Source organism: Leopardus geoffroyi, chromosome B4, assembly GCF_018350155.1.
Source record: "Leopardus geoffroyi isolate Oge1 chromosome B4, O.geoffroyi_Oge1_pat1.0, whole genome shotgun sequence".
Taxonomy (NCBI): Eukaryota; Metazoa; Chordata; class Mammalia; order Carnivora; family Felidae; genus Leopardus; species Leopardus geoffroyi.
Window position 1 is genome coordinate 24,650,552 of NC_059341.1, and position 20,109 is coordinate 24,670,660.

Consider the following 20,109-nt stretch of genomic DNA (forward strand, 5'->3'; position numbering starts at 1 on the left):
GTTACCTCTAATCTCACAACTCCTCTTTGTGGTAGGTATTATGCCCATTCTACAAATAAGAAAGTGATGTGCAAACTTGGCCAAAATTAAACATCTGGTAAATGGCACAGCAGACAATTAGACGCCAACTCCTCTCAGACCAGTGTTCCTATCACTACCCAGTGTATTACCAGTGCCAGTGCTGATGCTGATGCAAGCTGGCGCCTGCAGAGCTTGTCCGATCCCCAGTGGGGCTTCCCGCAGAGCAGGTAACTGGCGTTCTCTGCACTGGCGATGCTCAACGAAGAGCTTCTGTGTCGGCTTCCATGATTTGTCGTTAACCTAACCCATTTAGTGGACTCGTTGTGAGATGTTTGTAATCTTTTCCACAGGTAGGGGAATTTTGTTTGCCAATTAATTAGCCCTTGCATTTTTCCATTTGCGAACACTGAGTCTCCACCAAGACAAACAACCTTGGGAAGCCATTTTTCCTTTTTAACTTCACACAGCGGGTTGTCTTGTAATTGGAATTTGTTGGACCCAGCAACTTAGTAGAAACTCCCTCTCTCTGGAATTCACTATTTTTGACATCTCCTGAAGGTTTCTTGATAACCTTGGTACAGGGGATTTAAGGAAAGTTTCGGCATTTCTGAGAGGTCCCCATGATGACAGTGTCCTTCCATGTATACGTGTATACGTATTTTCTGTAAGAACAAAAACATCATGTTGAATCTTTAAAAAGTATAGAAGTTGGATTTTGAGATCTTCCGAAACAAAATGGAAGTGGTTTTTGGTGGTGTGTGTGTGTGTGTGTGTGTGTGTGTGTGTGTGAGAGAGAGAGAGAGAGAGAGAGATTACATTAGTTCTCAAATAAAGCTCTTTTCCTTTCTTCTGTTTCCCTTATTTGATAAGTCACCAGACCTAAATGTCAGCCTGTAGCTGTACTTCCAACTGCTGTCACCATCCCCAGCCCCTGCACCAGCTGCACAGGCTTCTGTTGGTGTTGTGACTAGCTGGGCCCTTAAGAGTTAGACAGGTTTCGTCTGAGCAAGCTCACTACATTTATCGATCACGTTCGTAGTTTGGTTTATGGACATATTTCACGGAATAGGAGTTGTCATACTCTTAAAAGGTTTTCCCCTTAAAACAGCCTGGACAAACAAAAATTTTCTTATTGCTCACTAAATCTGCAAGCAGGCAACTGTGGTTCCTGTTAGGTTTCTCATTTCTCCACCTACACAGTAAGGCGACAGGGCAGTGCCTAGGGAAGAGTTTGGTATTTGCTTATTAAAATTGTACACACTACTTGTTTAAAGGAAGGATGTAGTCACACTCCATGCAAATATTTTCTTCAAACTTTGCTTTCTCGATGTTTTTTATAGTAAAAGGAATCAGAGAAGCCACCCAAGCAGCACATTTTACCATATTTGTTGGTGTTGCAGGAAAAGCTCATATACCATAAACAAGGTAATTTACCAGATGCCCAGGACAATATCATTATCAGCTTTGAGGGCATAGCCTTCCAGAAATCAGTTTTAGAGTGTGGTATTAAGACAAATGCCTATTTAATTTTGCTTTTTACCACTAAAATTGACTGATTTGAGCTTTCCTGATTTTGTTTCGTGTAAAATTTATTCTTTTAAAAGGTCACTAAAACAAATTACTGGTTTTAAGTGCTAACTAGTTGCTGGCCTTTACATTTTCTAAGCATGTGAGCAACCTCTACGTGTTTAGAACTTTGTTCTGACACATACTTGACTCTGAAAGGAACATTCTTAATTCTTCCTCTGTCATCATCCGGTTGAGGCTTTTCTATGTGTGCCCTATTTTTTCTTCTAGGATTACTAATACCGTGGTGGTGGTTACAGGACAACAACTTCAGGCTCACTGCCAGGGAAAAACTGGCAACTGCTGTAAGCACTGATGTGTCCAAAACTAAATATATCTTCCCTCTTATTTCATGGAACCAGAAGCTGTTAGAGCTAATGGATTTTAGCTCCCATAGTTGAACTCCCTCGGGACACTGAGGAGGAGGCCAGGACACACAGGTTGAAGCCCACTCAGCTATGTCGGCACCAGAACTAGAGCTTCCCATCTAGAAAATGGCAGTGACTCAGAGCCCTAACTTCCTGATTTTGTTAATGGTGGTAATTCTCCTGAATTATTGCTAAGTAACACAGAATATAGATTTTTATCTTCAATGTATGCATTTTCTTTTTTTCTCTTAGTGCCACAGTTTAACTTTGGTCTTCTTTATAATCAACTACAGCAACCTGTCTCTACCTGTCTCCTGTAACTCAGTGGTTCTCAACCTTGGCTGCACATTAAAAACACCTGGCGAACTTTTCAAATCCTGATGCCCAGGACAGACCCCCACCCAATACAATCACAGTCTTTGGGAGCAGATCCAAGCAGCCATAAACTTCCCACGTGACTCTAGGGCGCAGTCAACGTTGAGCATCCGTTGCTCTGTTCCACTCGAGCTGCTAAGGCAGGGCTCTGCTCAGATCCTTCAGTAGCTTTCAGTGTCACTCAGTTTAGCACTAAAAGTAGAATGCCTAATTCCCAGCCTCATCCTAAGCGAGTGTTTTTCAAAATGTTAGCAGAGACCAGCAAAACCCACATCATCTGGAACCTGTTAGAAATGCGTGCCTGGGTCCCAACCCTATTGAGTGGCAAACTTTGAGGGAGTGGTCCAACAGGCCTCTGATGATTATGGTTCAATCTAAAGTTTGAGGACCAGAAGAGCAGCCAATAAGGAGATGTTAGGGATGTACTTTGTTCCCTCACTCTCTTTTACTCAGTGTTGGGCCCAAGGATAGAATAGAAAGAACCCCAGAATGAACAAACATCAACAGCTGCCTCTCCTGAGCATCAGCCAGTCCCTGGGCTTGGAAATGGGTGTCTCTCTTAGCTCTGCTGCTTTAATTGCTACAATTTACTGGCCCCCCCATCCAACATCTAAACATGTAACCACCTTTTTGTTTTTTCCTATTGTTACAAACTTAAGTGGTAGAACATTTGATTCTCACAAGAGCAGTAAATAGATTTTCTTTCTTTATGATTAGTTCCCAGAAATGAATGCTATGATAATGAGACGGTTCAGTTTACCAGGAGATGTGGACAGAGCTCAACAATACGTATTACAGGTAAGATTATTTTACAAAGATTATTTTACAACATGGCAAAGTTCTTTAGCCAAGTAATGTAACAAATTTTAGATGCAAAACCAAGTGTGTTCAGTTGTTGATTTGGCAAAAACAGAGGGAGAAACTTGTATGATTCTTTTTCCTTCCAGAAGTCTTTCTGAAGACTAATTTAATTGGCGTTGGGTAAGGCTTGGATATTAGGATTTCACTAGTTTGAAACCAGCCTTCCCCAAATCCACTGGTAGCACTGCTGTTTTCCCTGTCGCCCAGCTGTGCCTCCTGGTGTGCTTAAGCTCTTGTCTCAGCCACAGCCAGGTTGTCGGGCTCTTGCAGTTGCCTACCCAGCGTGGTCTCTCCTCGTCCCTCTTACAACTGTGATCAATGGTAACTTAAAAAAAAAAAAAAAAAAAAAAAAAAACCTACATAGGCAGACTGTTTAACCTTCAGGGTCTGTGAGCTTATTTCACATCTAGTGCTGCATATCCTCAACTTTTCTGTAGAAGCCAGATCTTTTTACATAGTTTCGATAACTGTCTTTTGAGAATGACCTATTTCCAAATTCCAAATCCAGAGTCATTTGGGGCCAACAGATCAATGAATGAGACGGAGCAAGCAATTTTTAGTGAGCCAGTGTGTGGTCTGAGATCTGCGATTAGTGCAGTACTTGAAAGACTTCCAAATAATAACTTCTAAGATTTCCAAAAAGCAAGGCCCCTCTTAAGGATAGATTTCTCTTAACTCTAAACTGTTAAGCATCATAATTTGCTACCACCTTTGTGGAGGGTAGTTTGGCAGTACTGCTAAAAAACTTAGTGTGAGAAGGGGCTTTAGCTAATGAAGTCGATGTGCCTGGGAGAGGTTCTGGTGTCAGAATAGTACCACCAACCACTGAAGTGAAAAGTGGGACTGAAGAGGGAAAATGAATTGTTGCTCTTAGCAAAACCATGAAGTTCCAACGAGCCCAGGCAGAAATGCATTTAGAAAAGTACAAGAATGTTCACTTAACAAATTCTCCAAAGACCTCTGAATTCTAACTCCTTTCACCCCGAGCTCCTAGTCCCTATTTCTTCATGAAAGATGGACAAGTAGGACTTACTTGGTAGGATTACTAAATAGTTGAGTAATGCTTGCTGAGACCAAGATGGACAGAAACAGAAAAATATCAGTAGGGGGGGTTGAAAAATACTGTATCCATAAAACAAGAACAGGATATTAAAAAAGAACAAGCTCTAAGAAAGTTTGATTGTGAAAAACTCCAAAGAAAGGTTAGAACGTGAAATTGAGCAGATCTTCAAAAACGTAAACAGCAAGGGAAGAAAATGAGCTTTTAGAGGATCAATGAGGTAACATATTTCAGGAAGAGAAAAAAAACAAAATCAAAGAAAAGAGTGGCCCCTACAAAAGGAGAAGAGACCAAAACTGGCTCAGTGTATTGCAAAACCACTAGATGATAGAAGGCAGAAAGCAAGGCCTTCCAAATGACAAAGAAACTTTTTTTTTTAAGGTTATTTTTATTTTTGAGCGAGAGCAAGCATGAGCAGGAGAGGGAGAGAGGGGATCCCAAACAGGCTCTCTGCACTGGCAGCACAAAGCCCAACACGTGGCTCAAACTCACAAACCACAAGATCATGACCTAAACCTAGACTGAGTCAGACACTTGACCAACTGAGCCACTCAGGCACCCTGATGAGGAAACATTTCAAAACAAGAGTTTTATATCCAAACCATCCATTAAATGTGAAGGCGGAAGTCATCACTCAAAAACTATGAAGTTGAGGCGCCTGGGTAGCTCATTCAGGTAAGCGTCCGACTTTGGCTCAGGTCATAATCACAGTTCATGGGTTTGAGCCCTGCATCCAGCTCCATGATGTCCGCGCAGAGCTTGCTTGGGATTCTCTCTCTCTCTCTCTCTTACCCTCCCTCACTCGTGTATTTCCTTTCTTTTTCAAAATAAAGTTAAAAAAACGATAAGGTTGACTTTCAGTACCCATTCTCTGAGTTATCTCTGGATGTATTTCAGGAACAACATGGAAACATCAGGAAAGAGAAAGATGCAGGCACTCAAACCAGTGGAATGAACTACAGTTTGATGAAGACAACTGTCTGTTAGAGCTAAGGCAGTCCGTCTAAACAATGAACAGAATGATGAAGGCAGTGGAAAGATTGGGGATCAGGAGTTTTTTCCCAAAGAGGAAGAAAAGGAAGCATTTACATTCATAAGTGGGCTCCTGTACACTAAGGCAGGGCAAACTGAAACGTGTCCTGTTTTGTATCAGTTGGTAAAGTACAGAAAATCAGAACCTTTCAGACCAATGTTACTAATATTCTATTCTGAATAGGGGCCTTGTGAGCTTGGAACCATGGAGAGGGAGATGAAATTATAGTACAAGACTTGATTCTGCAGTAAATGTATTTTTACATTACGGAAATAGTATTTTATTAGTGTTCAGCTTTTAGAACCAACATAAAATCATGGTTAGAGAGGAGAATGCAAGTCTCTATAGTGTAAATGTATAAAGAATAGGAGCACTTGATAGGATGGGATATCCTGGAGATAAAGTGAAAAGTTGATGCTACATGATGACAAAAGTAATTAAGAAAAGATGGCAATAGAATTATCAAAATAAGAGGCCTAGGGTGGGTGGGCTAAATCCTCCTCCTCAGCAGGAAGGCAACAGCTAGTAACTAAAGTTGCTAATTAAGACCTCAAAACCAACAGATGACTGTGCCTTTGGAGGGAGGAAAGTATTGATTTTCATCATAAGGGCTCTGTACTTTTGTTATATATTGTGTTTTAACTGTAGATTCTTTTCACTTAAAAATTGATACTGTATACATGTAGAACTTTTTAAAAACTAATACTTAAAAACTAGGGAAAGGCGATGGCTATTTGATATGAGTTCGCTGCTTTGTTAGCCTCATTCTGAGAAAAATGCCTAAAGCAGCTGAACCGAGGAGTTGGAGGACACTTGAAACATAGTTTGGCTGTTGATCAACCTGATCTCAAAAGTACATCTTAATTCTCTACTGTAGCAGGGAATTCGGAGCTGATCCAGTGAGTGATGCATCTGTTCTCTTGTTCTGTACCCGCCCCCGCAGAGTGATGGTGTGCAACAGACAACCTACCTCGCCCAGCGGTACTGCCACGAAGCAGTGAGAGAGATCAGTAAACTTCGACCGTCCCCTGAAAGAGACGCCCTCATACAGCTTTCAGAAATTGTACTCGCGAGGGATAAATGACAACTCTTTCTGTTATTTCTGGCAGCTATTTTACCAGACTGTGCCTAAGGAATTTTGTGAAATATACTTTGCTTCACGTGCAGATAACCAAAAATCATTTAAAGAAAATCATTTCAACCTTATTGATGGGCAATTTTTTTATTGGCAAAGTTTTTCAGAAAACTTTTTAAATGTAATTAAACCATCCGAATCTGTCACTCTAGTCCTGTAAATCCTAATAGAGGTATCTTGATGGTTATATGTGGTATTGTTTACACTGTTAAGATCCACATGTAAAGCCATTACACAAATAAATAATCAATGTTAAAATTCAAATGGTTTATCTTGTTTCACCATAGGAGTCAAGGTCACAAAGTTGTGAAGTCTACATCTCAATCCACATTAGTTAAGATTTTAACAGTATCCAAAATTCATATGAGAATGGTTTATTATAAAAGACTGTACATAAAATTTAGACAACAGGTTATATACAAAATTAAGAGAACATTCCACTTGAAAAAATGAAAAAGGTGGCTAGCTGATCACTAGTGATACTGAAATCATGTTTAAAATTAACAAAGGCAAATGCATATACAACAGTCACATTGATTTGGTAGCAATAATGGCCTTTAATTTTCAGAAATAAATGTTTTGCACTAGTCTTACCATTTACTATGCTGTTACAAGTCTGTAACGCCCAGTACATAACTGCAATTTGAAATCCAAACAAAGCCTCAATACACAGAAACCCACACTTGAGTGCTCTACTTTAATATCCTAGGCAATACAGAATTACACACAAGATAAGAAAAAACATCCCGCCAACCTTCCCTTAAATTAAGAGGAGACACACAAAGTGCATGTGTTGCATTTCAGTTATTTCAAAAGACAATATAAATCTGTTGGTCAGGTATATATCCCTGTTCACTGATTAATACATGATCCACCGTTTTTTGAATTATTTTCCTTTTAAAACCGTTTTATGTTGCTAGTGCCAGGTAATGGATTAATAGTGCCTATTGAAAAGTCCATTGCACCCACTTCTACAAAAACAATACGTAAAAGAGACTTACAGTTTCCTTTTATTGAACCACTATACAACAGCCCACTGGAAAACTGAAGGACATAACAGCAGTCCCTAAGAATTTGACTTAACAGAATGTGCACACTTTGACACATTTTCTTAGCTTTGAAAAAATTACGTTAGAAAAGGAATTCAGTAGATTGACTTGTAAATACCCATCTCAGATTTTAAATCTGCAAAAATCCATCACTGCCGTTGGGACAGGTTGAGATAAGGCTAGTATTTTTTTTTCTTTCAGTTACTATATTGAGAAAATAGAACCATAATTCTGCAATAAATCAGTATACTTTATTTATTTACTCATTTTAAAAGCAAACCAGTGAAGGAAAGGACAAAAACCTTTGGTTCACTTATTTATGAATGGAAAAAATTTATAATGCAAATTCACTCATTAAAAAACTTAGGTACAAATTACAACATTACAGATAACCCTTTGTTTTGTTTCACATGGAGACCTTAGAGACTCAATTCATTTCAAGAGACCTAAGTACGAGTACTCCAAGTAAATATTACACAAATTGGAAGCATCTTGGATTTTTTAAGTATATTTCAATACATAAATTTGTATGCATGCTTTAAACAAATATATTTCAAGAATGAGAAAGTCTAAACAAAAAGTATGACCAGCACCAGGATTGAAGTTTTCTGATTTTAATATTAGTCTGACATAGCGTTAGTAACCATGCTGCACGGAAACATGTAATGGTACAGTCTGAATCATGATTTGTTAAATATTCTACCCCACACCCCCAGAATACTTAGGCTGGTCATAAAGTTAACTGTGTAAGTAAGTACATAAGCATAATCAGGTATGGACAGCCTCCTGTATTAATTGCTGTTTAGCAATACACAAACTGCCTCAAAGACTTATGCTTACAGGTAGACATTCAATTATACCAATAAAACAGCATGTCCTGAAAATATGGGCACGTTTGAAAACATTTTAAGACAATTCTGTTAACCATAATAGTCCCACAGTATGACTGAATAATAAGAACCTACTTTAAAAGCAAAAAATTTAATCAGCATAGTGCATGATTGATTCAACATAGTTCCCAGGGAACAGACCAGTCACTCGATTGCAGACTCCTTCATACCAGCCATCATCATTCTTCTTTATTACATAAATGATTGCACCCTCCATAAATGATAGCTCATCATCCTTGTCTTTCGTATAATCATATATTGCCACAACTATGGAAAAAAAGAGTTGAAATACCATGTAAGTATAAGTGCACCATTTCCAGCATTAACTGAATTTTAAAATGTAATGCCAATTAAATCTATAGTATAGCAAAAACCAACCATTTGTATGAAAACTGTGAATTCTTACATTAATAAATACAGGTAAGTCAGTGGCCAAACAATGTGCCTAAATCACTGGCTTGGTCTTAGGATAAAACTGACAGTTTGACTAGCTAGAAATCAATAGTTTCAACCAGTCCATCCAGGAAAGATCTTCCTATTTTAGTATTGGATGTTTCATTTGTACAAATATCTACTAAGTGCCAGCCACCGCAAAGCAACATTTCCCCAAAGTACTGGGCAAAGCTACAGAGTCAATCAGTAAATCAGGTAACAACCCAAGCTATCTAATTTGAAAATACACATCTCCTGGGAGGTAAATCTCATCCTACTCATACACAGAAAATATACATGTAATTTACGGGGCTAGCCCTAGATTTAAAAAAAAAAAAGAAAAAACAACTTACACATTTTAAAGGTCAACAGGGTTTTTAACTTTTTTTTTTTTTAAGGTTTATTTATTTTTCAGAGACTGAGTATGAGCAGGGGTAGAGTGAGAGGGAGACAGAACCTGAAGCTGGCTCCAGGCTCTGAGCTGTCAGCAGAGCCCAATGTGGGGTTCAAACCCACAAACCATGAGATCATGACTTGGGCCGAAGTCAGACGCTTAATCAACTGAGCCATCCAGGTGCCCCAACAGGATGGGGTTTTTTTTGTTGTTGTTGTTTAAGTGGTAAATAGGTGAGAAAAGACCCATTAATTAAGACTTAGAAAACTGTAGGGGCGCCTGGGTGGCTCACTCAGTTAAGTGGCCGACTTCAGCTCAGGTCACAATCTCGCGGTCTATGGGTTCGAGTCCCACATGGGGCTCCGTGCTGACGCCCAGAGCCTGGAGACTGCTTCAGATTCTGTGTCTCCCTCTCTCTCTGCCCCTCCCCTACTTGCACTCTCTCAAAAATGAATAAACGTTAAAAAATAAAAAATAGGGGCGCCTGGGTGGCGCAGTCGGTTAGGCGTCCGACTTCAGCCAGGTCACGATCTCGCGGTCTGTGAGTTCGAGCCCCGCATCGGGCTCTGGGCTGATGGCTCAGAGCCTGGAGCCTGTTTCCGATTCTGTGTCTCCCTCTCTCTGCCCCTCCCCCGTTCATGCTCTGTCTCTCTCTGTCCCAAAAATGAATAAACGTTGAAAAAAATTAAAAAAAAATAAAATAAAATAAAAAAATAAAAAAAATAAAAAATAAAAAAAAGACTTTGAGAACTGTTTGCAATTCTGTGGTATTTGATTATTTTGAGTTCAAATATTCATTTCCTTTTTAACAGTACTATGGAAAGGACAGTCACCAAAAAAATCACAAGTTTTCCAAACAACTGGTTTATGAATTTTATTGTTCCTTCATTCTGCCTTTATAGCCTGATAGTTCTGAAGTTACATGCAATTTTCTAGTGTATGTGAAATGGTATGTCATATTTTCATTGATTACCTCATGTTATCTTTTTCTTAAAACAGTTCTTAAGATACTTAAGATATTCTGGAACTCACTTTTCCCCTAAGAAAGATAGCTTCTCCTCATAATTATTCTGAATTAGTGAATTATAATAAAGAACAGACCTGAAGCACTGATCCATAGCACCATTTACTAAATTAAAACAGGCAACCTTTTTTTTCCCTTTACAAAACTGTATTAAGTAAACTCAACAAGTCCATTTGTCTCCATTTTAATCCTGCAGCAGATCAGTACTGTGATTACAAGCTCAGCAACCTAGCCAACATACAGAATAAATTATTATCCTGGTATTGTTTTTGGCTAAATAACCACTCAAGAAAATGAGTGATTACTAGAAAACCATTAGTAAGGAAAACACTGTAATATTTTAAATAGCCAACGTAATACTTACTAATGTGTCAATTATTTATTATGTATTAGCGTTGGTAACACTAATTTCTCTGTACTGAGAGTAAAAATGGGTTTGTGTAGTGTAGATGACTTTTGAACTGATCGTGACAAAAGCCTCATATCCTCAAAGTTATTCAGAATTTTTAGTTCCACTTAGACAAACAGCTGGTAAGAGTACTGAATCAAATTAATTGTTTCTATTTTCCAAGTCCTTTTGTAAATCAATCCTGATCACAGCCAACCTCCCCTCCTTCCAATGCATATACTCTCATATAATAAGGCTTACTACTAAGAATTTAATCATGAAAATTCAATGTCCATTCCACTCTCCAGAATCTGATTCATATAAATAGCTAAACCCCCCCCCTTCTTCTGTATGTACTGTCAGATTTTTTTGAAACTCAAAGTCTAATACTCTAATCCTACATGACAAAAATTTGAAGACAGCTATCTAGTTCCTCTGCCACCCTTTCCTCAACTTAGAAATACTGCTTTCAACTGTTTCACATTTTAGGTACACTTCCCAGATATTTTGCCTCCTGAATATTCTCCTCTTGAAGGCATTCCTGTCTGCAGGATCTTAAAGTGTGATACTCAAAACTGAACATAATGCTAGTATAATATAAATGGATATAAGAATGGCACACAGTAGGTTAAAGTTCAGCTAATGTACCCTAAGAATTTGGCTTTTAGATTCTAAACAGTCATAACATACTATCAATACATTCAACTAAAATCCTATTAAACCAGGCCTTATTCATCTTGTGATTATAAAAGTAACTATTTAAAAAGACTTTAAATAGAGCGGTGCCTGGGTGGCTCAGTCGGTTAAGCACCCAACTCTTGATTTCAGCTCAGGTCATGACCTCGTGGTTCATGGGACTGAGCCCCACATTGGGGTCCATGCTGACAGCATGAAGCCTGCTTAGGATTCTCTCTTCCTCTCTCTCTGTCCCTTCTCTGCTCATGTGTGTGCTCTCTCAAAATTATAAACTTAAAAAAAAAAAAAAAAAGGCTTTAAATACAATCCTACTAAATCTCAACTCTCTGATTTAGACTATGGGTCAGCAAACAATGGCTCATGGCCAAATCCAAGCCACTACCTTTTCTGTGAATAAAGTTTTATTGGGGGCACCTGGGTGGCTCAGTCAGTTAAGCATCTGACTTTGGCTCAGGTCATGATCTCACAGTTCGAGAGTTTGAGTCCCACACTGGGCTCACTGCTGTCAGCACAGAGCCCACCTTGGATCCTCTGCTCCCCCCACACCTTCCCAACTCCCCTCCCCCCAACTCTTCCTCTCCCCAACCACCCTCTCTCAAAAATAAATAAAACACAAAAAATAAATAAAGTTTTATTGGAACATGGACAGACATATCCACTCACTATGTAGCATCTATGGCTGCTTTTGTGCTACAACAGTGGGGCTTACTAGTTGTAACAAAACAGACTAGAGTTGGCAAACTTAAAAATATTTCATTTGCAAGACAAATATCAAATCATTACATTGTATACCTGAAACTAACAGAATGCTGTTGCGTAATTATACCTCCAGTTTTTTTTTTTTTTTTAAGTTAAAAATATTTTCGGGGCACCTGGGTGGTTCAGTCAGTTAAGCAGCATCCAACTCTTGATTTTGGCTCAGGTCAGGTCATGATCTCATAGCTTTTGAGTTCAAGCCCTGCATCAGGCTCTGCACTGTCAGTGTGGAGCCTGCTTAGGATTCTCCCTCTCCCTTTCAAAATATATACATAAACTTTAAAAATATGTATTTATTATCTGGTGTTTTACAGAACATGTGTGATGACCACTAATGTAAGACCATTATTTTAACTTGCGAAGACATTTTTTAATTCTGCTCCATTGCCAAATATATTAATATTAATATTAATATTAACCATAATATTTCAAATTTATCAACTTTTTATTAGTTCCATAGTAGTCTCAATTTAAAGTTAAATTTGCTTTTCCAAGCCAGGAACTACAGGTACACAATTCAAGACTATTTAAGTTTATCACCTTCATAATAACCATAACATATGTCTATTTGAAGGTACAAGAGAATCTAAACATAAAGTAGAATATTCGAGATTTCCTGAACAGTGTGTAGAGTACCTGTTTAAAAATATTTAGAAAGGTACATACAGCACAGAGACAGATGGTAGCTACACTTGTAGTGAGCATAGTATAACCTACAGAGATGCTGAATCACTGTGCTGTAAACCTAAAACTAATGTAACTTTGTATCAACTAAAAAAATTTAAATACACACACGTACATATAAAAGGAATACAGCAAATTCCCTTTTAGCCATGTATTCAAAACTTGGGCACAAGAGAATGCTGCAGGTCTCAAGAGCTATAGAGCTACTTGCTTAAAGGCATTTAATCGAGTAAAGCCAATGGAAGGGAATATATTTCAAAGGCAATCAAACTGATTAGCCACATTGTAAACATTTTTCAGAACTCTAAAGGTTTCCCTTTTAATTGTAAGAGTAGAAATTTTGCTTTAAATCTTTACTAATTCTGTATCTTTAGTAAGTCATTTAACTGCTATTTTGTGCCTTACTGGTTTCATCTGTAAAATGCAAACGGGCAAGTTCATCTCCAGCCTACGTCATTTGAAAAAGCACATCTAACATAATACACTTTTATTTATTTATTTATTTTTTTCAACGTTATTTATTTTGGGGACAGAGAGAGACAGAGCACGAACAGGGGAGGGGCAGAGAGAGAGGGAGACACAGAATCGGAAACAGGCTCCAGGCTCTGAGCCATCAGCCCAGAGCCCGACGCGGGGCTCGAACTCACGGACCACGAGATCGTGACCTGGCTGAAGTCAGACGCTCAACCGACTGCGCCACCCAGGCGCCCCACATAATATACTTTTAATTTGAAAAATAAAGACCATCCCTTTATAATGGAAATGTATAGAAAATAAGGTTTGACTAAATTATCTTAGCTGGATAAGGCTATTCAAAGGGTTGGGGTGCCTGGGTGGCTCAGCTGGTTAAGTGCCTGACTTCTGGCTCAGGTCATGATCTGCAGGTTCGTGGGTTTGAGCCCCATGTCAGGCTCTCTGCTGTCAAGCATGGAGCCAATTTTAGATCTGCTGTCTCCCCCTCTCTCTCCCCTCCCCCGGGTTCGTTCGTTCTCTCTCGTTCTCTCTCTCTCTCTCTCTCTCTCTCAAAAATGCTTATTCAAAGGGCTGCAAATACCAGACTATCAGATGTTCTTTATAGCTCTAAAAATTCTATAATTATTTTCCTTCACCTCAATTCAGTGATGACTGTACCTTACCTTTCTCAATATAATTCTTGGGGGCCCAAGCAGGATCCCCATCTGCATATGGATCATTATACTGAACTACTGCAGCCTCTTCATCCTCATAATCCACTGGGGGTGGTGGTGGCGGAGGTGGAGAGTCATCAAACATAGGAATGTCATCTGGGGGAGGTGGCGGTGGTGGGGTTGGACTATCAGCAACTGAAAGAATTCAGATAATTAATTTGAATCAGAAATTAGAGTAAATGAAAACTCTTAAGTTAAAAGAAGAATTTAAGAAAGCTCTAATTTGTATACAGCATGCACTATAATAAGACATGCAGTGATTAGAAATAAAAGCTTGGTGTGTTAGAGCTTCTACTACTCTTAATACTAATATGAACAATAATAAAATGAGTTAAAAATAAAGGTATTAGGAAGTGCTACAAATCAATGAATGCAGGAGGTTAGGAAACAATGTCTCTTTTTATAAAAATTATAGGAGTAAAAAAGTTTCCTTACTCCAACACTGAAATCGGAACAAACATTACCCTTTAGTTAGCCTACCTCCTTGTAAATAAGCCATGTCACATTTCCCATTCGGGCTACTGTAAATGTTAGGAATACCATTTCATATATGGTTGATAACCATTCACTGTGCACATTCAGGTCCCTGATTTGGCTTTTAGTTATCTTTTAGTTCCCCAGAAATAAGCCTCCAGTGGGTGGGATATTTATTTTTTGTCTGTTTTAATCGAGAAAAAGGTCTGTGGTACCAGGTCTGCTTCTATGTGTAGGTTTTCTATTATTTACAAGAGAAAATTAAATTAGAAATTAAATAATTCCAAGCTAATACAAAATTTTGTTGAGTATTTTCAAAAATGTTTGTATTCAGAATCAACTTTTTAAATGCAGAAAGGAGCTAAGATTCTTGCATTATTGCTGGTAAAACTTAAGCATGGGATGAGGGAAAGACTAGATCCTAATGTTCCAATTGCCTCAGGATACATCCACAATATTTTTTTAATAAAGTATTACGGGAAGATATAATTAAAAACAAACAAACAAACAAAAATGAACTTATATCGTGCAAAACAATAAAAACGACTCATACCTCAAGCTGTAGATGGGTGTGGTACATGTGTGTGTTACTTAAATAATCAAGGGTGTCAACAGTGAGATGAGGAAGTATCAGGCTAGAACTAGGCTCTCTGAACTATGATGATTCCAGGTAACAATGCTCCCAAGAGTTCAAAGCCAAAACACACAACTAATTCTTAATTCAAATTTCTGATCCATAAATTTCTTTGAAAGCTAAAGACAAAAATTCTTTGACACAAACTGACATAAGAATTATATAATATCTGCAGAGGAGAAATACAGAATACTAAAATACTAACTCAAATGCCAATATCTGGGGCCATTTATGTGATCAAAGAAAGCAGTCATAATCTACTTGTTAATACAGATTTTAAAGTTTATTCTACCCTATTTGGAATAACGTGCTGAGAATGTAACAAAGGGATCCAAATTTAAAACATCTGTGGATAAAAGCCCTACTTCCATAACCTCTTCAATTCTGTGATTTTTATTTTATCCTGATGGTACAAGAAAGACTTACTAGAAAACACATCCTGTGCAGTGATGCTCATTCTGATAGCTATCTAACAGGTCTATAATTTATTTTTCCACCAAATGCTTGATTCCGTTTTATGTTTGCCCTTACTTTCTACATAAAGCTTTCTAATATTATTGAGAGGAGAAGAAAATGGGTATGAATCCATCCTAACATCAAAGAGCCATAGCTTATATCCTTAATTTGGCTTACTGTGTAAATTACACATTTGCTGTCCCTAAATTGCATTCACTCTTGACTTATACATAACTTACTAGTTTAATGTTTTCACTCCATTATCTTCATATCCAAACTCTGTGAATCTACACTGGCTTATCTCCAAATTATATATACACAGGGGCAGAAGTCTGGTCAATCTAATTCTCTATGCATAATACTTTGTCTAGCACCATGCATAATTAGTTCAAAAATGCTTCCTGATGTTAATCATATACAGATGTAAAGACACTGCTGACTTTTTTAGGGGCTTATGTCTTACACTGAAACACATTTAACAGGTTAACTACCACATGCATTCATTATCACCAATTTTTAGTGTCACAGGAAACTTCATATTTAAGAGAACACATAAAATCTTTACTCCATAAAACATGTAAGAGATTGACACAAAGTTCATAATTCTCCTTACATGCTTTCAAAGAAAACAGATGCCAAACAAAGTTGGGCATTCTGCAGCCCAAGGAAAATACTGATTCCAGTTCATAAGTTTGGGAAAAGGAACTAAAATAAAATAGTTAAGTACCATGGTCCTCCTTAGGGAAAAAAAATGCATACCTAGAATTATGTACATTAATACTGACTTTCTATAAAAAAGAATTACCAAAAATGCTAGTCAATATGTTTTGGCTCCATTAAATGGATGTTTATTATGGCTATTTTAAAATATTTCCTCCTAATTTTGGCTGTAAGACAGCTCAAGTTTTTAAACTCTTATAGCATTAAGGACCAGCAATTTATCCTCATTCCCTTCTTTTTAAAAATAAGATTCACTTAAGTTTAAACATATGGAAGTTTTCGAACAACTGTTAAGAATAAGGGTGGTTTACACTCAGAAATTTCAACATTTTGGAACCACAATGTTTTATGAAAAGCCCATTCAATCCTATATGTTTCTTAAAGGTCGAAATTTGAACTCTTCCCAGAGTCTAGCACATAACACTGAGTAAACAATTATTTGACTAGAGGAAGGGAGGAAATATGGAGATTACACAACAGGGTCAGCAAAGGCTGAACAATGGCATTTGCCACAATGTATTTTCCTGGAAGATGAGGTGATCAGTCATGTGGGCTACATATTTGTTCAAATCATTCTAAAATTTATTTGCATGGTGATGATTCCCAAGTGAAGTAAATCACTACTAGACCAGTTTACCATCTTAATCTCAACAGCTATTTCGGCATAGTATAATTCAGTAATAGTGGTTTTTTTCATTTTGTCAACATGCACTCTGATCGTGTAGTTAGGATTATATATCTTCTGGAACCTCAAAGTAATCAGGCAGCAATATAAACTACTCTGTCCTAATTAAATTCATGTATCCTAAAGAATATCCAAAAATTGTAAACCTGACCTTCCTGAGAAAAGACCTAAAAATTGACATGGGCCTGCATATGGCCAGATCATGAAGAGGGCTCAACACTGATTATCACTCCTAGATGGATAACTTGGATGTAAATTAGTTATTCTTGCAGATTCATTCTCGAGCTAACAACAAATTGTTATATAGATTCAAAATTATTTGTGTATAAAAATCTGATAATACAAAGCTTTCTCTAAAATTTTTATGTAACTAAAGGGGGGGGGGAACTGCCCCAAATGCGTAATAAATTTAATCTCATACTATAATTATCTATATATGAATTTGTTGGCAACAGAATAAAAAAATGTTTTCTAATTCCCCTAATAGCTATTGGAAGCTGGCAGTTTCCATACAATTTGAATTTTTGTTTGATTACACTTTCCTTAAGAATCTGCAAAGATCAGATTTCAAGTTTTAGATCATGTAAATACATAAGAAAGTTGAAGTTTTGAAATTTATATGGGTCAGTAATCATGCATACAAGAGAAAAAACTGAAGACCGTGCTCTTCAGTTTTAAAAACGTATCTGCACCTATTTTCAAGGTAAGATTAGCGTCTCAATAAAAGGAAATGATGACTCATCAGCCATGCATGCTATAAGGAGACAGCCTCTACTCTTTGACAGCTCAGTTTTTCCAAACTTACTGTTTTCCTGCACCCTGGCCACGAAGCCTGTGAGAGGTATCTGTGGAGTCAACTGAGGCATAGGGGGAGGGGGTGGAGCAACAGAAACTGGTAGCAACAATACAGTATGGGGGAGTAAAACAGATAAAGGAAAGAAAAGGAAACAAACAAAAAGCAGAAGTCAGTTACAAGGACCACAAACATAAGTATGCAAAGAACAGTTTGCAAATGAAACAAAACAAACAAAAAACAAAACAAAAACCTGCAGAACCTTCACGTTCACTTCCCACCAGCAAACCTGAACTGTGTTTATAGCCCACTGGTTAATTTTATGTTTAAAAAAAAAAATACATTTGATTTAATCCTAATATTAAACTGTTTGGGGAAGGACTTAAATTTACCATCACATTCATTTTCATGCAACGAATTTTCAAATTCTACGGAAAGACTTTAAAAAAAAGAGTAACAGCAAAATACAGATGGAGGTTTCCAGGATACTGTCTGGAACACTGTCTGGAATAATTCCAGGACACTGTCTTTGCCTATCTCTGTAACCTAACAGGTATGTATGTCTAGCTTTAAGGTAATGCTGTAAATGAGAACCCAAATAAGTACGTTATGGAATAGCGGTTTCTTCCATATGTAAATAAATACATTAATCACAGGTTTCCTTTAAAAACCAGTTCTTATTATGTATCTAAATTTGTACATAGCTCTCCAGGAAAAACCCTTATTTGTAAAACAAGGTCATTATTATTTTCTAAGCCGACAATTTTATTTTCAAAGATACCACTCCTAAATTTACCAGGGAATAACAGTGCTCTACATACCATGTTAACTGTTCATTGAGTTTCATAGGATAAGTATTTCAAAGTGGCCTTCTTCATTTTATCACTGTTCTGAGCCTACATAGGGAACCTGATCTCACAACAGGTTAAAATATACAATTATTTGCATTAAAGTACTTTCTAACAAATCACTGAGTAGCTGTAATCATTCCAACTGTTTTCTGGAGAGGACATAATTTGTAGGAAATTGATATCAAATGTTCACGTGGGCAGCAAATATATTAAAAACTGTAACAAACTACAAGTAAACATTCAGAAGTTTACCACTTTGTCTCATTTTAACTAGGCAGTAATTGCCAAAGATTGCTCAGAAAAGTCAACAGGACTGAACTGCAAAATGCAATTTACTGGCAGTCACCAAAATGTGACACTAAATTGACAGAGAAAAACAATTTATTCATTCCCAAGGATCATGTAACCAAAGGGTTGTTTCAGTTAACACAACATAGAATTTTGTTGGTAAGCATAAAAATTTGAAAGAGGTTAGGTATTCAAAGCAACAATAACAAAGCAATGTAAGTTCATTAATATTCATTGTATGCCTAAAATTGACATCAATTCACTAGGATATTGGTCCTCATTGATTTTGATACTTTGTATATAGAAGGCTTGTTAAGAAGTAAAATATTACAGTTCTGATTTAAAAAACAAAAACCCTCCCACAAACCTAAAAAAATTGTTTAGAAACAACCCTTAGTAACTAGACATGCTGGTTAGTATGTAGAGAAAAAGAAAAGCTATGTTAGGAAGATACTAGTCGTTATCGCCACACTTGGGACAGAAGGGGAAATATGCACATCAAAACACTAAAAACATTTACGTACCAATAATACTATAACAACCGCTACTACTACTGCAATTACTACAACACCAACAGTAACTAGACTGAAGGAAAATTATTTTGACACATAATTTATTTTTTAAATTCGACATATTTTTTAAATTCGAGTCCAAATTTCCTTTATAGTTTCAAAAAGATATAGTCATTCAGTAACGAAAATGTCTTATTTAAGAATAAGTAACCCACCAAGCACTGTTAAAATAAAACTGCACAAACATATATTAGGTGAAGTGTCACCAAAAATTCTATTTGCAGAATGAACTAAATGTCTAAGTGAGGAAAAGAAAAAAAAGAACATAAAGATGGGATCTAAAAACACAACATATTATAAAAAAAAAATTAAAAGATCATGAAACTACTGAGGCTAATAATCCAATAATCCAGGGAATATTAAGACTCTAGCTACCTTTCATTACCAAACGGAAATCAAGGAAAATGTGAGATAAAATTCTAGCTGGCAAAATTTCTTGGTAGCCTGGAAGAAAATTTTAGTCTGGAAAAGGACTGTATAAACTTGAGGATTATCTGTGAATTTTGACATTTCTGCTAAAGTGTTTTTCAATTCTTAGAAGTTTCTTGCTATAACACAATCTTTAACTCTAAAATTTACACTGGGAACAAGAGAACTTTCCTCTAGCTCTGCTTTAAAATACATGTTCACAATATGCATTATAAATAAACTTAAAACCACCTTCCTAGGTAAACAAGGAGTATTCAGTGTTTTTTACTAATACAACATGCAGCTCTA

At 37.1% G+C, this 20,109-nt stretch overlaps 2 protein-coding genes across 20 annotated transcripts in view; one reads left to right on the top strand and one right to left on the bottom strand.

Moving 5' to 3' along the window:
* PDSS1 (decaprenyl diphosphate synthase subunit 1) overlaps positions 1–6,683 on the top strand; it is a 42,896-nt gene extending 36,213 nt beyond the window's left edge. For 3 of the 6 annotated variants that reach the window (XM_045464658.1, XM_045464656.1, XM_045464659.1), the window contains 2 exons: positions 3,048–3,128; positions 6,228–6,683. In XM_045464658.1, coding sequence (XP_045320614.1) covers positions 3,048–3,128; positions 6,228–6,368 — 222 coding nt within the window. In that variant the 3' untranslated portion in view covers positions 6,369–6,683. Of the gene's footprint in view, positions 1–35; positions 249–1,818; positions 1,893–3,047; positions 3,129–5,148 lie in introns of those variants that run through there. The other 3 variants (XR_006709051.1, XR_006709052.1, XM_045464657.1) reach the window with 3 other exon arrangements.
* ABI1 (abl interactor 1) overlaps positions 6,491–20,109 on the bottom strand; it is a 131,479-nt gene continuing 117,860 nt past the window's right edge. For 7 of the 14 annotated variants that reach the window (XM_045464648.1, XM_045464644.1, XM_045464643.1 and 4 more), the window contains 3 exons: positions 17,694–17,780; positions 13,869–14,054; positions 6,491–8,625 (listed from right to left, as the gene is read on the bottom strand). In XM_045464648.1, the coding sequence (XP_045320604.1) occupies positions 8,450–8,625; positions 13,869–14,054; positions 17,694–17,780 (449 nt within the window). In that variant the 3' untranslated portion in view covers positions 6,491–8,449. The remainder of the gene's footprint in view (positions 8,626–13,868; positions 14,055–17,693; positions 17,781–20,109) is intronic. The other 7 variants (XM_045464653.1, XM_045464647.1, XM_045464654.1 and 4 more) reach the window with 1 other exon arrangement.